The 15,616-nt window shown below is 44.0% G+C and overlaps 1 protein-coding gene across 2 annotated transcripts; it reads left to right on the plus strand.

Annotated features, from left to right (window-relative positions):
- The first annotated feature begins 186 nt into the window (after window positions 1-186).
- LOC109903510 (palmitoyltransferase ZDHHC18) lies at window positions 187-13,338 on the plus strand. 2 transcript variants are annotated; one of them, XM_031788729.1, is made up of 10 exons: window positions 187-1,350; window positions 2,756-2,916; window positions 4,600-4,749; window positions 5,106-5,243; window positions 5,368-5,419; window positions 5,642-5,744; window positions 6,423-6,535; window positions 6,768-6,861; window positions 8,563-8,673; window positions 10,337-13,338. In XM_031788729.1, exons 1-10 carry the CDS (start codon window positions 1,103-1,105, stop codon window positions 10,760-10,762), a joined length of 1,596 nt encoding a protein of 531 aa, XP_031644589.1. In that variant the 5' UTR covers window positions 187-1,102; the 3' UTR covers window positions 10,763-13,338. The 2 variants fall into 2 exon arrangements, with proteins under 2 accessions (XP_031644589.1, XP_020355865.2); XM_020500276.2 differs by lacking the exon at window positions 8,563-8,673 and having other exon boundaries at window positions 192-1,350.
- The last annotated feature ends 2,278 nt before the right edge of the window (window positions 13,339-15,616 follow it).

The following is a 15,616-nucleotide window of genomic DNA, read 5'->3' on the forward strand; positions in this document are numbered from 1 at the left end:
GCTTGAGGAAGCAGAGATGCGTGTCGCCACCTTGGTGTCAGAAGGGGGAAGGAGAAAAATAGTTGACTAACCCACTAAAGGTTTCCACGTTTGTCGTAATTCCTTGCCAGCAAATCATGAACGCCGTACAACATATGAATGTGTCGTAAACATTCCATAGCGATCATAACCAAATATTATATATTATATTGACAAGGGACCGCTTTTACAATAGAAATGGAAATACATGTGATGTCAGTTGGAAAAAAAGGCGCTTATTCTCACGCGGATAGATTTGGGGTGGAGTAAATCCTCTCGCTTCGCCGCTTCCTCTCGGTCATAACGCTGGATGATAGAGAAGTGCGCCTGACCTGTACGCTTTCCTGAATGTAATAGACTACACGAGACCAACATAAATTAGAATTTCGATTATGATGTTTATTAGTATAACAGACGGTCTGTAGTTGGTTAGGGTCGATTTGTAGCTACGAAAACCCTCCTCTACATCACCACCGGGAAATTCCAACATCACTTTGTTTCATCTGCCTGGCTGAAAGTGTAGGAGTTGGTGGTTTCAAATAGGATCATATTGAACCGTCCGTATCAAACAGAACCCTGGTATGGTATTGATACCTATTTTTATGCTGTGCATAGGATATGCTTTCTACCTAGCTACTATTCACTAACGTTAGTCTGTTCATCACTGATTTTTGGGCTAACTAGGTAGCGTTAGCCTAGCTAGAGCGTTAGCCTAGCCAGCTAAGCGGTCATACGAATGCAATGGGTCACACACACTGCTGTTCTTCAGGTTGATAGACCGATATGATGGATAATATCAAAGTCGAATTGTTCTCCTCGTGGAGTGTAGATTTTTGGGGACACTGTTTGCATACACTGGATACGCTTGGTGACGTTGATTCAATGACGACATGCACCACTAACTTACCGGTACTGGAACATGTTTGTAGCTGACGTTCCTGGCAACACGCTAGTCGATGTTATTGTTAGGTAACGTTAGTTAGCAAACATTAGCTAGAGAATTAGCAAGTTGCTGCCTATATAGATAGTGGTGGCCAGCACAAGACAGCTCTTCTATTCGGGAAGCGCCACATTTTCGTAAATCATGAAACATTGCGAATACCAGCAAATCGACCCGCAGGCACTTTCAACGCCAACACCGACCCTGCCGCCGCAACACGCTGTTGTTCAGGAAGAGAAGAAGGGGGAAACCGCACGGAGAAAATGGGAAGTGTTCCCCGGCAAGAATCGCTTCTACTGTGATGGACGGATCATAGTGGCTCAGCAAAGTGGTGTCCTACCACTCACCCTCGGCCTCATTTTGGTCACCACGGTACTGTTCTTTGTTTTCGAGTAAGTACAAGTTCTCGTTTTCTTTTGCATTGCTTTGACACACAAATGTTTGCCCTAGCCATTAAAATTATGCCACACAGGTTTCAACAAACCATGGTAAGTTTGGTTGTGTGTCTAGCAGTTTAACCAATACAGTAGATTCTGGTAACAACAATAGAGGAATAGTTTTAATACCAGAACATGTCATTACATATTCTTACAAGTGTCTTGCTGAAATGTGTGTTACATCTCCTGAGACTATGCTACCAGTAGTAATTAAAAAGTGAAAGTTGATTAAAACCAGATCCTGGTGGTTGAGAAACTATTGCAATATTGTACTATTGTGTTTGACAGCGTTTTCAGTTTCTCATGTTGAAAATGAGAACTAGTCCTTCATGTGGTTAGTCAGGGTCCTGATTGTCGCTGCAGTGCTCTGCAATCAATCTTGTCCTCTTTAGTTGTCCTGGTGATTTAAAAAAAAAAATGACCTTAATGAAGCCAGGCTACACAAAACACTTTAGGCTGCATTTAACAGTCAGCCCAATTCTGATTTTTATTTTCAGTACCCGACACACGAACGTTACGTTATGCGCATGATTTCTGGTTGCGGAAATGAAGCTGGAATAACCACACATTGTCAGTCAGCGCGCATGTATTATCACCCACTGAAATAAGATATTATCATTTTTGGGGGGGTGGGTTCTCCTAGGCTTACAATGTTGTTTTGATTATTGCTTGAACAGTCACTAAGATTATATTTGGTTGTGATAGTTGCAAAATACCTGTTTTGGATTCAGCAGTTGTTAGTTAGAATGCTAACGCTCATTGACAGGCTTGTAGCAAAGCTAGCCAAAGAGCCATTTTACTGGTTGGTGTGTTTTTGAAGTATAATGAAATTGATTGGCGAGGATGACACGAACTTTATATTAAGCAGAGCATTTATGCACGACTCACAATCCAATGTATAATCCAAAAGTATTGTGAAATACACACATAAGCAACATGTAAATTAGGCTTTTTAAGAAATACTCTGAGTATTGCTTAATGAGATTTTCCTGAAGAAGCGCTCCCGATCGTACGCAGATAATGCACAGTAATATTCTGAATAGATTGTGAAAAACGAATACTCAAGATCACCATTTGCGCTCCACACGGATTTACTGCATTTGTAACTGGCAGTTTACATATTAGCAGGGAGGGGGTTCTGCAAATTGCACGCACATCGCCCTCTTGTGGCAGTTTGCTAACGCAGAAAAGGTGTCATTGGTCTTTTGATTCATCAGGTCAGGTCTTTTGCCTATTAATTGGGCAAAATATCAGAGTTGGGCTTCCAGTATAAACACACCCTTAGTTTTAACATATAAGACAGTCCACTTTAATTGTTGCTGAATATAGTCCTCTTTTTTTCTTTGTCCTGTCACCACAGCTGTCCCTTCCTGTTGAAGCACCTGACCGTGTTCATCCCAGCAATTGGAGGAGTGCTGTTTGTGTTTGTAGTCATCTCCCTCCTGCAGACCAGCTTCACTGACCCTGGCATCCTGCCCCGGGCTACACCGGACGAGGCCGCAGACATTGAGAAGCAGATCGGTAAGGGCAACACATACACACCTGAAAGAACATTCTTCCTTTCCCACTCACTTTCACAGCTTTGTGTAGACGTTCACCATTTGTTTTCCTGCTCCATATTCTGGTCTCCTTTTGAGCTTTTATCACCAGTTTGTTTGCACTGGTTTTTGAGACACAGTAGTAGCAACATATATGGTAGTTTCCTGCCTTTTTTTGTTTGAAGCAATGCATTATTCAGCCAACAAATGGTTGAACCACACACACAGTCTCTTCTGACCGGGCATGTAGGGAGGGATGGATGGATAGAGGTCTTTGAACTGTTAGTGGCACTGCTTGTTTCTGGGTGGGTGGTCAGTCTGCTTGGTGGGTGGTCAGTCTACTGGGTGGGTGGTCAGTCTGCTGTGTGGGTGGTCAGTCTGCTGTGTGGGTGGTCAGTCTGCTGTGTGGGTGGTCAGTCTGCTGTGTGGGTGGTCAGTCTGCTGTGTGGGTAGTCAGTCTGCTGTGTGGGTAGTCAGTCTGCTGTGTGGGTGGTCAGTCTGCTGTGTGGGTGGTCAGTCTGCTGTGTGGGTGGTCAGTCTGCTGTGTGGGTGGTCAGTCTGCTGTGTGGGTGGTCAGTCTGCTGTGTGGGTGGTCAGTCTGCTGTGTGGGTGGTCAGTCTGCTGTGTGGGTAGTCAGTCTGCTGTGTGGGTGGTCAGTCTGCTGTGTGGGTAGTTAACTCTGCCGTTTAATTTTGTGAAAAATTAAGACACGGGCCCCATTGCAGTGGGTTGCCTCTAACATCTCTCTCTCGCTCCCCCGCCCTTATTTTCTCTTCATCTCTTTCTCTCTCTGTTTTTTTGTAGAGTAGAAACTCACTTCACGTAGAGGGAGTTGTGGTTTTAAATAGAGTAATTTCATTGTGTGGCACCAAAAGTATAAAAATAAGTTATTGAGTGATATTCTCATGCTCTTGTGACATGTCTCTGTTAGGATGACAGAGCGTGATGTCCACTCAGCTTTCTGCAACATGGTTTAGGCCTAAGTTGTGCATATCTGCTGGTTAGGCCTATTTCCCTAAACCAGATGAATACTTCCAGAAAGTTATCAACAGTATCATACTTAGTTCTGACTAGCTGCCAAATATTCAGCTGTCTATCAAACATTTGGACTCGGTTGTTATCTTGAACTTACCTTACACTTTACTATTTATTAATGAGCTCATGTAGTGATAGAGCCAGTCTAATACATCAAATCATCACTCAACTGAAACCTGATACTCAACTGAAACAAAAAGATCAGAACCGGACTGCCTGTCTAAACTCAGCATATGGGACTGCCAGGCAGGCAGTGCACTTTCATACATTACACAGAGCCTGTGTTGATTGATTGCCTCCCCCATGAAGCTGCCTTAATGGACACCACTCCGCCAGCAATTAGGCCTAAAGCTACTACTGCCTGGATCACAACATGGACACATGCACACAAAGCATAGGTTTTACTATACTAGTGGGGGCCAAAAATAGATTTCCATTCAAAATCCTATTTTCCCTGACCTCTAATTCTAACCCTAATACCTAAGCCTGAAATAAGATACTTTTCCTTGTTTTACTATCCTTTTGAGGAATTTGGGGGATTTCCGGTACCTAAGAGAATTGTAATATACACACACACACCTTGTGTACTATATCTCCTGATATGTCCTCCCTGTCTTTCTCTCCTCCTCAGATAACTCTGGCTCTTCCACCTATCGACCCCCTCCCCGCACCAAGGAGGTGATGATCAACCAGCAGGTAGTGAAGCTCAAGTACTGTTTCACCTGCAAGATGTTCCGTCCACCGCGCACCTCCCACTGCTCCCTCTGTGACAACTGTGTGGGTAAGGACTGGTGACGTTCAACACGGAACGTAGACAGGGACACACACTGCCATTTATTAGACTGAGTGATTTAGACTATACTACACAGCCTGTTACTGAGATTGATAAATAAAGACTGTTCATGCAAAACAGTCTTATGAAGAGTATTTATTAGTGTTGTTCTCCTCCGTAAAGATGTTGATCAACTTTGAAAGCAGACCTTAATTTTTTTTTTTTTTTAAAGACTTTTCTACATTTAATTCACATTTATCTGACTGTTGAAAGGGGCTTGAGAGCTTGGCCTTCGTGTCAATGAGATGTCCATTGTAGATATTTGTAAATGTTCTTCTTCCTCAATCTTTCTTCCTGTCCTCCAGAGCGATTCGACCACCATTGTCCCTGGGTGGGAAACTGTGTTGGGAAGAGGAACTATCGTTTCTTCTACACCTTCATCGTCTCTCTGTCCTTCCTGACAGTCTTCATCTTTGGCTGTGTCGCCACACATCTAGCACTGAGTACGTAGTCCACGCAGAAGACACTGCCCGGGCTTGTGAGATTTTGTATGGAACTTTTGTGTAGATCCTGATTTATCATCCTGTCATGGTTTTCTGTATCAACTTTCAATGGTTCTGTCCTCAGGGGCACAAGGAGGGAGAGGCCTGATGTTTGCTCTTCAGGAAAGTCCAGCCAGATATCCTTTTACCAAGACTGTGTCTAGTGTAACCGATCAGATCCCCTCATAATACCACTCCCTGCCTCGAGTAGTCTGGTGTTAAGGCACCTAAACTGTCATTCACGTCAGCTTATTGGCCATATTGCAGAATACGAATGGGTCTCTCAATCTGTCCAGCTGACATCTCTGGTGATATTTAGATACTCAAACCATACATGTCCTTGACTTTTCTTCCTGCACTGCTGTGGAGCTGGTGATTTGCTTCTTTTCAGTTTGGTCCATCTTGGGCCTCTCAGGCTTCCATACCTATCTGGTTGCTTCTAACCTGACAACAAATGAAGATGTGAGTAAATGCCAATGAGTGTCATTTCTCTGTCTCTTCTGGGATATGTATAATAGACATATAGGTATTATACACTTTAAAGGTTCAATGCAGCTGTTTTTATCTCAATATCAAATCATTAAGTATCTTTACTATGATTGTTTTCAATGAAAAATGCTCAAAAACAAACAAAGGCATCTTAGCAATGGGCAATTTCTCAAGTAAGAGTTTAGCTAGGACTGTCTGGGAGTGGTCTGAGTGTTGAGGGGGAAATGGAAAATTAGCTGTTATTAGCAAAGAGGTTTGGAACTCTTTCTTATTGGATTATAAACTAATTTACCACATAGTGATGCTACCATGGAAGGCCAAAACTCCACCCCACCAAAATGGAAACATTTCAGATGGGCTTTTCAAACAGCTCTTACATTATGAGGGCATTTTCAAAATGTCATATTATTACTCCAACCTTATAGTGTGGAAATGTATATAAAATCCAGGAAAATCAAATGTTTGACTGACTGCAGATTTTGCGCTTTAAACAGTTAAGTGACCCTTCCGGTATGTGCAGACTGCAGATGGAAAGTAGCCATGTAGCTTAACATGGTGTCATGTTTGTTGTGCCTGGTCCCTGACGAATAAACTAAAACTAGTCTTGGACAAGGACTGATGGTCAATCTTGTGTGTCTCTCTTGGTCCCAGATCAAAGGCTCGTGGTCGGGGAAGAGTGGGACGGAGGACACCGGTAACCCCTACAGCTATAACAACATCATTACTAACTGCTGCTCTGTACTCTGTGGACCCATGCCTCCCAGGTGAGACTCAGCCTGGTTTATAATGGATCTTTGATAGGGGTTGAGTCAGTTCTTTCTTCAAATCCGTCTATTTGGCAAGTGTTTAAAAATGCCCCATTGTTTTCTGAGGATTTTCTCCAATGCATGAATTTAATTTCTAATCACTCCTTGATTTGACTAAGAAGGAAACTGAATTGACCTGAAGCCTGAACTATTTGACTAACCTGTTTCCTCCATGTTGTCCCGTGTTCAGTTTGATTGACAGGCGAGGCTTCATGCCAGTGGAGGAGTCGTCCCAGACAGTTGCCACGGAGATAGAGCTGGCCGCTAAGAACGAGATAAACGTGGTAGGAGGGCCCACGCCGTCCCAGCTGCCCCCTTGTGCATTGCAGGTTCCCCTCTCCCCTATACCGCTACCTGCAACCCCAAACCACCATCAGCCTGACTTGCAGACTCCAGTTTAGTTGCCTTTTCCAACCGAACCCCCTTTGACTGTTGCCTGACTGGCTGTTGTGTATGGGGTCACTCCCTCATGACTTAGTCCCTCATACCAGAGTACTGTAGTACTATTGCTAAGGGTCCAGGATCCTGGTGTGGTCATTACATATGTTGTTGCCTGGTCCTGGTAATCCAGTCTACACCAGACTGTTGATTGTTTACAGTTGACAGTAAAAGACTGTCTCTGGCTGGAAAGAGGAAGTGAAACTGGCTGCTAGGCCATGTTTGACCTGGGTGTAGCTCAACTGTTAGTTACTCACGCCATTCCATTCCCTAATCTTATAGTCAGTCAACTCAGTGTCATTTATGTGTTTCATTTCAGTGAAAAAGGGAACAGCCTACATATGATTCATCCGCTTCCCAGCTGGGTTAAAGGTTTTGCCCTTGTTTTGCAGTTGAGAAACGTCAGTGCTAGGAGTTTTCTTTAAAATAGGTTTGTTTACAAAGTACGACTGCCACTGGGTTTTTAGTTCAGTCTGACAGCAGTGGCACTCTCCAACCGTTCAGACTAGGCCTTCCTGTTTACATTCAAGCAATAGGGACAAGCTAACCTAACCTCGGTTTACTTTAAGGATACAAGGGCACTGTCATGTCTGCTGGAAGTTTGAGGATTAGAATGTATTTGCACATAAGGAGTTAGATCAGAGAGAGAGACCAAGCACAGTATTGGTTCAGTATTTATACTTTTAGCAACAAGATGCTGGTAATGGTAGCGGTTACTGCTGGGAATTTACCGGTCACAAATACATCTGTACCCAAGTGCTGTTTTCATTTGTCTCAATTCATTTGTCTGGACACCCTCCCTCACTGATATTCAGTGGGTCTGCTGAGAAAGCATGGAAGAGGTATTCTATTTATGCACATGGAATTCTTTGTTTACAGAGTGTGAAAACACTTATTTGTCTTCCCTCAATGTTCTTGTTGTCTGCATTTGTCTCTGACGTGACTCTGTGTATTGGCGTGTGTGTGTTGAGTTTTGTGTGTCATACCATAATGTAATGGTCATGTTAAACGTAACATAAAAGCTACCTGCATTTACATTTGAAATGTTTTCAGTAATTTAGCAGACACTCTCTTATACAGAGCGACTTACAGGAGCGATTAGGGTTCAGTGCCTTGCTCAATATCACATTGTCAGATTTTTCACCTAGCCGGCTCGGCGATTCGAACCAGCGAATCCGACGCTGGCCTGACACTACCTGCCTGCCTCAAGACAGTCCAAATCATCTCCCTCTTACTGTTTTCTTATGCTTTTTAAAATATGTTTTATATTACAATCTTATTATTTTGTCTTTTTGTTTTTTCTGGTCATCTAAATATTTATACGTCATTTTGGAATAAATTATGTTAATCTGAAATGTACAGTAATAAATATTCCATTTTAACAATGAAATAAATACGTTTTTATTTCCAAATGAGTTTAATAGACGTGCATTTCTTTTTTAATTCTCACCTGTGTGTTACAGTTAAGATGTGGCATAATCATACGTGTGAACAGTCCCGATGTCATCATTGTCACTAAGCCTTACCCCTGTGTGCCTATTCCGTAGTGTCAACTGGTATTGTGTCTCTCCGTATTTGTGTGTATGGCCCATCACCACCCCCCACTAGGAGGACAGCTGTCTGGACTTTGCTCTGTCCTGTGCTGGCTGATGAGCAAGGTTAGTGGAGACAGACAGGTTGGTGAGATGACCCCAGGTAGAGTGCAGTAAGAGTGTTTGGCTGGCCTTACCCGTCGCTGTGGCTACTGTGTCTACATCGTCGTCAATTGAATGCCAATTCACTTATTTGGAAGTACTGAGTTGAAAACTGAATAGAGCCCAACCCTGGTGCAGAAGGAAGGTTTTCTAGGGGGCCCTCTCTCTGTGGCTGGTTGCTGTCTGCTTTATTTTTCTGCCTGCCTGGCTGGCTTCTCTCCCAGTGCTACTATGCTTTTCTTTTAACATGGCTGATTTCAACCACGTCAGGCTGGATCCCATCACACACAGTCAGCCTCTCTAAACTCAAAGTCCAGACCTGTGAGGTTTGGAATATCAGACCGTCAAACCGAGGAAAGGATAATGGCACATTCGTTGTACTTTAATATATTTGTGTTGTTTTCTTGTCAGCTATGCCTCAGATACACTCATGCATGCTTAAATGCACAGATAGTGAGCCCCAAAAGTATTGGGACTGTGAGTGTTTTGTTTTGGCTCTGTACTCCAGCGCTTTGGATGAAATTATACAATGATGGAGGTAAAAGTGCAGACTGTCAGCTTTAGTGGACCAAAAGGTGTGTATTAAAGTAGTCAAAAGTTGGACCCATATTCCTAGTACACAATGATTACAGCCTTTGCTGTTTGTTTTGGTCCCCTGAAATGTGGTGGAAAGTGCAGTATTTTCTAAATGATTTATGGATGAAAGTTTAGTCTGCACTTTAACCTACTTCATAGCCATTGTTTCATTTCAAATCTAGTGCTGGAGTACAGAGGCATAACAAGAAATATCACTGTCCCAATACTTCGAGCTCACGGTATATGTACACACCAGACAATGATCAAAACCTTTTCAAGCAGTAGACTCGTTAATAGTTTATATCCATTCAGTCTTTACAACTGCTTCTTATTTTCTCTTTGGAAGCATAAATGAAAATTGTTCCACAGAGGCGAAAATGCAAACACTTCTAAATTCCCCTCGGTGGTCAGGTTCTGCATGTGCTAAATGTGCGCTGACAGCTACGCCAGTCCTTTACATAACATCATAAGAGCATCTCTCTCTTCTCTACTTAAGCAGTCAGACATGCAATCATCTCCACACTACAATGTTTATGCTCTGGTGGGTTTTTGTTGACCTTTGTTACTTCATCTTTCAAGTAACTTTAATTTATTTGTCACTTTTGCAAGCGAGAATAAAACCCTCAAAGGACCATTCTTTAAAGCAATAGCCCTGTCCCCTTACCGTGTATGGGTCTTACATTACTCAAACGAGAATTTGATGTGATCTCTGGTGCTGTGGAAATACCGTGGCAAGATTGATACAACAGCACTGTGTTACTTTGCTTCCAAGTTGCATTTTTTATCATCTGCATGGTTACCCCTCATCAAAATGACTGTCTGCTACCACGCATCAGAATACCTGCATGTCCTTGCACCACCTCAATTACATATAGCTTGACTGTTGACCCATAGTTTTGCTCTGCATAGCTGTCTGAGTGATCTCTCCTCTCCCCTGGGGGACTTCTGTTTTATTTTCAGCTGGGCTAACTGTTCTTGGTGGTTCTTGTCTTTTCTGCTGCCCTTGTCTCATCTCTTTCTCTCCGCCTCCCTCTCTCCTTCTCCCACCCAGTGCACACAGGGAACTAAAGATCTGTTGGAGTCAGCATCTCGCTCTCCCTGTCCCCAGACAGGGAAACCCCAGACCGTCTCTACTTCCTGTCCAGACAGCATTGACCCAGCTGACCCGGCGGTGACCTTTAACCCTGATGTAACCTCTGACCCTGACCCTGTTGCGGTGCCCTCTCTGAAATGCGGAGGCCGCCACCACAGCCACACCACCAGTCCTCCGGACGAACCCCGCCAGCTGCACCACCACCACCATAACCGGCACCACAAGACGCGGTCGGCACGGAGCAGCAGCAAGCGGGCTGCTCTCCACATCTCCAACCCGGCTTACAACGTCAGCCTCAGCCCCCCCACCTCTCCAGGCCTTGGGCCTAGTCATGGCACAGGGGCAGAGGAGCACGTAAGGGACAACTTTGCCACATTGCACTGAGTCAAGCAAACTCTTAACTTCCTCTGAGTGAGTGAATGGACCTGCGCCTTGCTGCCTTCCACAGCTCTACGCTCTGCATGCTGTACAACAGTTTAGTCCCACTTGCCAGACTCATGGCGCACGGCTATAGGAAGAGACTACAGTCAATCACACTGGATGCAGTCAGGTGGTAGCTTTTATAATCTATGTAAGTCCACAAGTCCTCTGGAAGAGGTGGGACATGACTGAAGCGTCACCAGCACCCTCTTTACATCTTGGGCCTATGTGGTGGTTGGGGACAAGGATGTGTGACTGTTACTTTGGAGCTTAAGGATGTATAGCTGTGGGGGGTATGACCGTCTGGAGAAGTATTTGTGACCTGGAGAATCTACTACCAATTTGTATAGCCTGCTTGGGCCTTTATTAGACTGCAAATGAATGGAGAGCCCTTCTAGAGATACATTACAGCTTCCTATCAGAAGAGGGCACTACCTGCTGTGAGAGTTGCAGTGAGAGTGGTACATGTGATGTGAACACTTATAGGACACATAGACAAACCTCCAAATGTAATTTAACTGAATATCCCCTATGTTTACAGCGAAAAGCACAACAAAAGAGCTGGTATTTTGTGGGGCAAACTTGTGTAGCTACTCAGTGAACCATACATTCTTCTGTTGACACACACCAGCTGAAGAGACCTAGCCAGCACTACAGGGCCTCATACAGACTCTGTTAGCATCCAAACTGATTTCGCTATGAGTACAGCGTTCAGTCTGGCTTAAGGCTTGATAAACTTTGGGGATACCTACCTACTGATTTGGGATGGCTCAGATTATTAGAGTAGTTGGCTTGAGGCCCAAAAACCTGGCTGTGTGAGTGCCAAACAACCCAAATCCTTTTAAAAAAATCTAAAAGCAGAACCGGACGGATGAGCTTGAGTTAGTATGTGATAGGCTAGCGTTAGTACATAGAGCTTTCTATATATCAATGTCTCTGAACTTGAAGAGATCCCCCCCCCACATCGATAAGAGTAGCTCTCGTACTCAGCCCTAGACCCAAGGACAATAGTAAGAGTGACTAGTATGCACAACACGGATATGACTGAAATGCACTGGCAGATGAGGACGTCTTGAAAATCCTAACTGCTGTTTTACGGTTCAAAACCAACCATTCATTCAACAGTAACGACCCAAGACACCCCTACAGCATACCTCAAATGCTTCACCTCACACAGGAATGTGTTCTTACTAAAGCAGTGTTTCCCATGATTCATATACACCTCCATAATACTGCTATGTACCTGAGACATGTTAGCAGTATCTTGCGTCGCATGTGGTTGCCTCATGCCATGTCCAAATACTCCTTCCTCCTTGAGTTGCTTGCACCATTAGTCCAGACAGGATCCCCGGCACTAATTGCTATTCCATAATCCACATATTAGATGTGTGAATCTGATCCCTTCCTTGATTTTGAGCAGTGATACTAGACCAAAATTAGCCTCTTGTTCATTTGAACCTTTTTGTTCTTTGTGCGGTTTGACAAATCTAATAAGGTACTGTGTGATATGAGAAGGCCCACTGAACCAGGGCATCTGAATAGGAAGAATTCAGAGTGTGGTTTCAGATTGAGAACCTGTCTTTGTGTTATAGGCTTAGTTGATATACAAGATAACTGTGAAAGTTCACGTTGATCCACTTCGTTACGCCTACCCCTGCAGTCATTAGCACAGAAAACGCAATGAACTGCCACTGAGCATGAAACGTGAGCACACTGAGTCGTAGGGACACACAAAGATCACTTAACACTGACAGTCCATTTCATACAAATAAAATGGTATTTCTTATTGTCCACTTGGACCTATGGCATTCGCATTCACTAGAGCAGAGAAGTGAATTCACTGCACATTTTGTATTTCAAAAAGTGTTTCCCTTCATCACAACAACTTGGACATACTGTAGATTAGTGGTCATCCACAATGCATTTCAAATTTGATTCTAAAGGGCATTTCATGTTATTTCAGCCAATATTCCTCAAAATGAAAAGCACTGACTTTATAATGGTCTATTTCATGTCAGTCATGGATCCAGAATGATTGGTCTGTTGACCTCTGTGCTTATTTATGTTCAACATTGTTGATTCTTTATGGAAAACCATAAAAACAGTTGTGTGTTTATAACCTGAGTGATATGCTTGTCTCCACACAGTAACTGGAATTGATGCTTTCTGTCCGCGTATTACACACCACGGCCAGCAGATGGCGATGGTTACAACTAAATGGAGATTTTCGCACCATGTTCTCACACTTTCAAAAGAGCTCTCTTCCCAGAAATAATCCAATGTTTGTTCAGTCAAGTAGTTACATAAACAAAGGCTCTCAGGCAATATGTTTATCTTGTTTATTTGTTTTTATTTACTGACAAAAATGGCCCAAACATGTGGACGAGTCTCCCTTTAGATGTTTATAGTATAACAGGGTTTTGTCATTATTAAGCCATTCAAACAGATGGCCAGTGCTTATGTTGTCCGTAAAAAATAAATACATCTAATGTAGGCCAACTGAATCGTGGGGAATATTGCACAATAAAAGATGAACTCAATGATATTTCTTCTTCCTTCAGCAACAGGCCCCTGCATGTCCCTTAATTGTAGATTCCCTGTGCTGTCTGAATGATGTTGAGGGTTACACAGGGCAGGTGCTGTGCGTATGACTGGAGGCTACCCTTACCCTCTCCCTGTGTGTCCACGGTGTGTATCCCTTGGAATATCAGGTAGTGTTGAGTTAGTAGCCTAAAGCCATAGAAGTCTGTCTTGTTTAAGAAGAACAAACATTTGTTTTAAAGAGAGACAGCAGATAGGATCAGATACAATATGTACTGCTTAATACACACTTTCTTCCTAAGTGTCCTACAGCACAGGGAGTGTATACATTTGTATGTGATTCCTGAGGGAATTGAACCCAAACCCTAGCACCATAATGGCTTATTTTCTCCCCCAGTCCATGTATTACAGTACCATGACATAAAGAAAGAGTTGTCAAGGATGTAGGCAGGGAGATCCCCACTCCAGCTGATGATGAGAGGGTCTTTATCTTAGTGTTCGGCTGCAGGTCACAACTTAACTATTTAATATAAAATCTCTCTGGCATGGGGTCATGCCTCTGTTTGATATTATACATCAATTATTTGATCTCATAGGTCTGATTTTCAATCAGGATATGCATAAAGGGACAACATTTAATGACAGGTTATTGCCGACCAACCCTAATAACAGGTTACTGTGTCTGTAACGACGATGATAACCTCTCTCCTATTTCAGTGATGTGGCCACGTCAATTGGTTCTGGAGAGAATGATTGCAGACAATCACAGTGATTCCCATGATGGGCCATGCTACAAATACAGAGTACCATTCAGTGCTGCTGTCCTATTTCAAGCATAGCAGTAAATAAGTGCCTCTTCACTGGAGGATCCTGATGGGTGATTATTGGCAAAACACTCTAATTATCCACTCCTGATCTCTCTCTCGCTCTCTCTCTCACACACACACACACCTGATAACACAAGAGTATGAGGGGAGGAGTTACCCATGGTTCAAATCAAATCAAAATCAAATCAAATTTATTTATATAGCCCTTCGTACATCAGCTGATATCTCAAAGTGCTGTACAGAAACCCAGCCTAAAACCCCAAACAGCAAGCAATGCAGGTGGAGAAGCACGGTGGCTAGGAAAAACTCCCTAGAAAGGCCAATACCTAGGAAGAAACCTAGAGAGGAACCAGGCTATGTGGGGTGGCCAGTCCTCTTCTGGCTGTGCCGGGTGGAGATTATATCAGAACATGGTCAAGATGTTCAATGTTCATAAATGACCAGCATGGTCGAATAATAATAAGGCAGAACAGTTGAAACTAGAGCAGCAGCACAGTCAGGTGGAAGTTGAAACTGGAGCAGCAGCATGGCCAGGTAGACTGGGGACAGCAAGGAGTCATCATGTCAGGTAGTCCTGGGGCATGGTCCTAGGGCTCAGGTCAGTTGAAACTGGAACAGCAGCATGGCCAGGTGGACTGGGGACAGCAAGGAGTCATCATGTCAGGTAGTCCTGGGGCATGGTCCTAGGGCTCAGGTCCTCCGAGAGAGAGAAAGAAAGAGAGAAGGAGAGAATTAGAGAACGCACACTTAGATTCACACAGGACACCGAATAGGACAGGAGAAGTCCTCCAGATATAACAAACTGACCCCAGCCCCCCGACACATAAACTACTGCAGCATAAATACTGGAGGCTGAGACAGGAGGGGTCAGGAGACACTGTGGCCCCATCCGAGGACACCCCCGGACAGGGCCAAACAGGAAGGATATAACCCCACCCACTTTGCCAAAGCACAGCCCCCACACCACTAGAGGGATATCTTCAACCACCAACCTACCATCCTGAGACAAGGCTGAGTATAGCCCACAAAGATCTCCGCCACGGCACAACCCAAGGGGGGGGGGGGGGGGGGGCGCCAACCCAGACAGGATGACCACAACAGTGAATCAACCCACTCCTATCAGTTCAGATAGCTGATAGGCCACAAGTTTTGGGGGTTGAAGGGGGTCAGAGCGAGACAGACCGAGACTGAATGGATCGCAATAACATCTGAGTTTCACCAAGTTATACAGTGAGCCAGATAAGTTTATTGTTTTGGGCGACCCTTCTAACCCTCTGTTGGCCTGTATTTCGAAGCCGTTTAAACCTGGTTCCCCGGTTCATCTTGAGCTATCATCTCCTCATTCATCTAGTTAGCTAACTGCCTGAGGAGTGGACCCTCTAACGCCACATTGGTGTCAGAAGTGGGATGGTGGCCGTGGGGCCATCGGAAAATACAGTCCGGGACGTGT

The sequence above is a fragment of the Oncorhynchus kisutch genome, linkage group LG14 (assembly GCF_002021735.2).
Source record: "Oncorhynchus kisutch isolate 150728-3 linkage group LG14, Okis_V2, whole genome shotgun sequence".
Lineage (NCBI taxonomy): Eukaryota > Metazoa > Chordata > Actinopteri > Salmoniformes > Salmonidae > Oncorhynchus > Oncorhynchus kisutch.

Coding starts and splice junctions, on each gene's coding strand:
- LOC109903510 (XM_031788729.1), top strand. CDS start 1,103: ATGAAACATTGCGAATACCAGCAAATCGACCCGCAGGCACTTTCAACG. Junction 2,917..4,599: donor AGACATTGAGAAGCAGATCG/GTAAGGGCAACA, acceptor TCTCCTCCTCAG/ATAACTCTGGCTCTTCCACC. Junction 6,536..6,767: donor TGTGGACCCATGCCTCCCAG/GTGAGACTCAGC, acceptor TCCCGTGTTCAG/TTTGATTGACAGGCGAGGCT.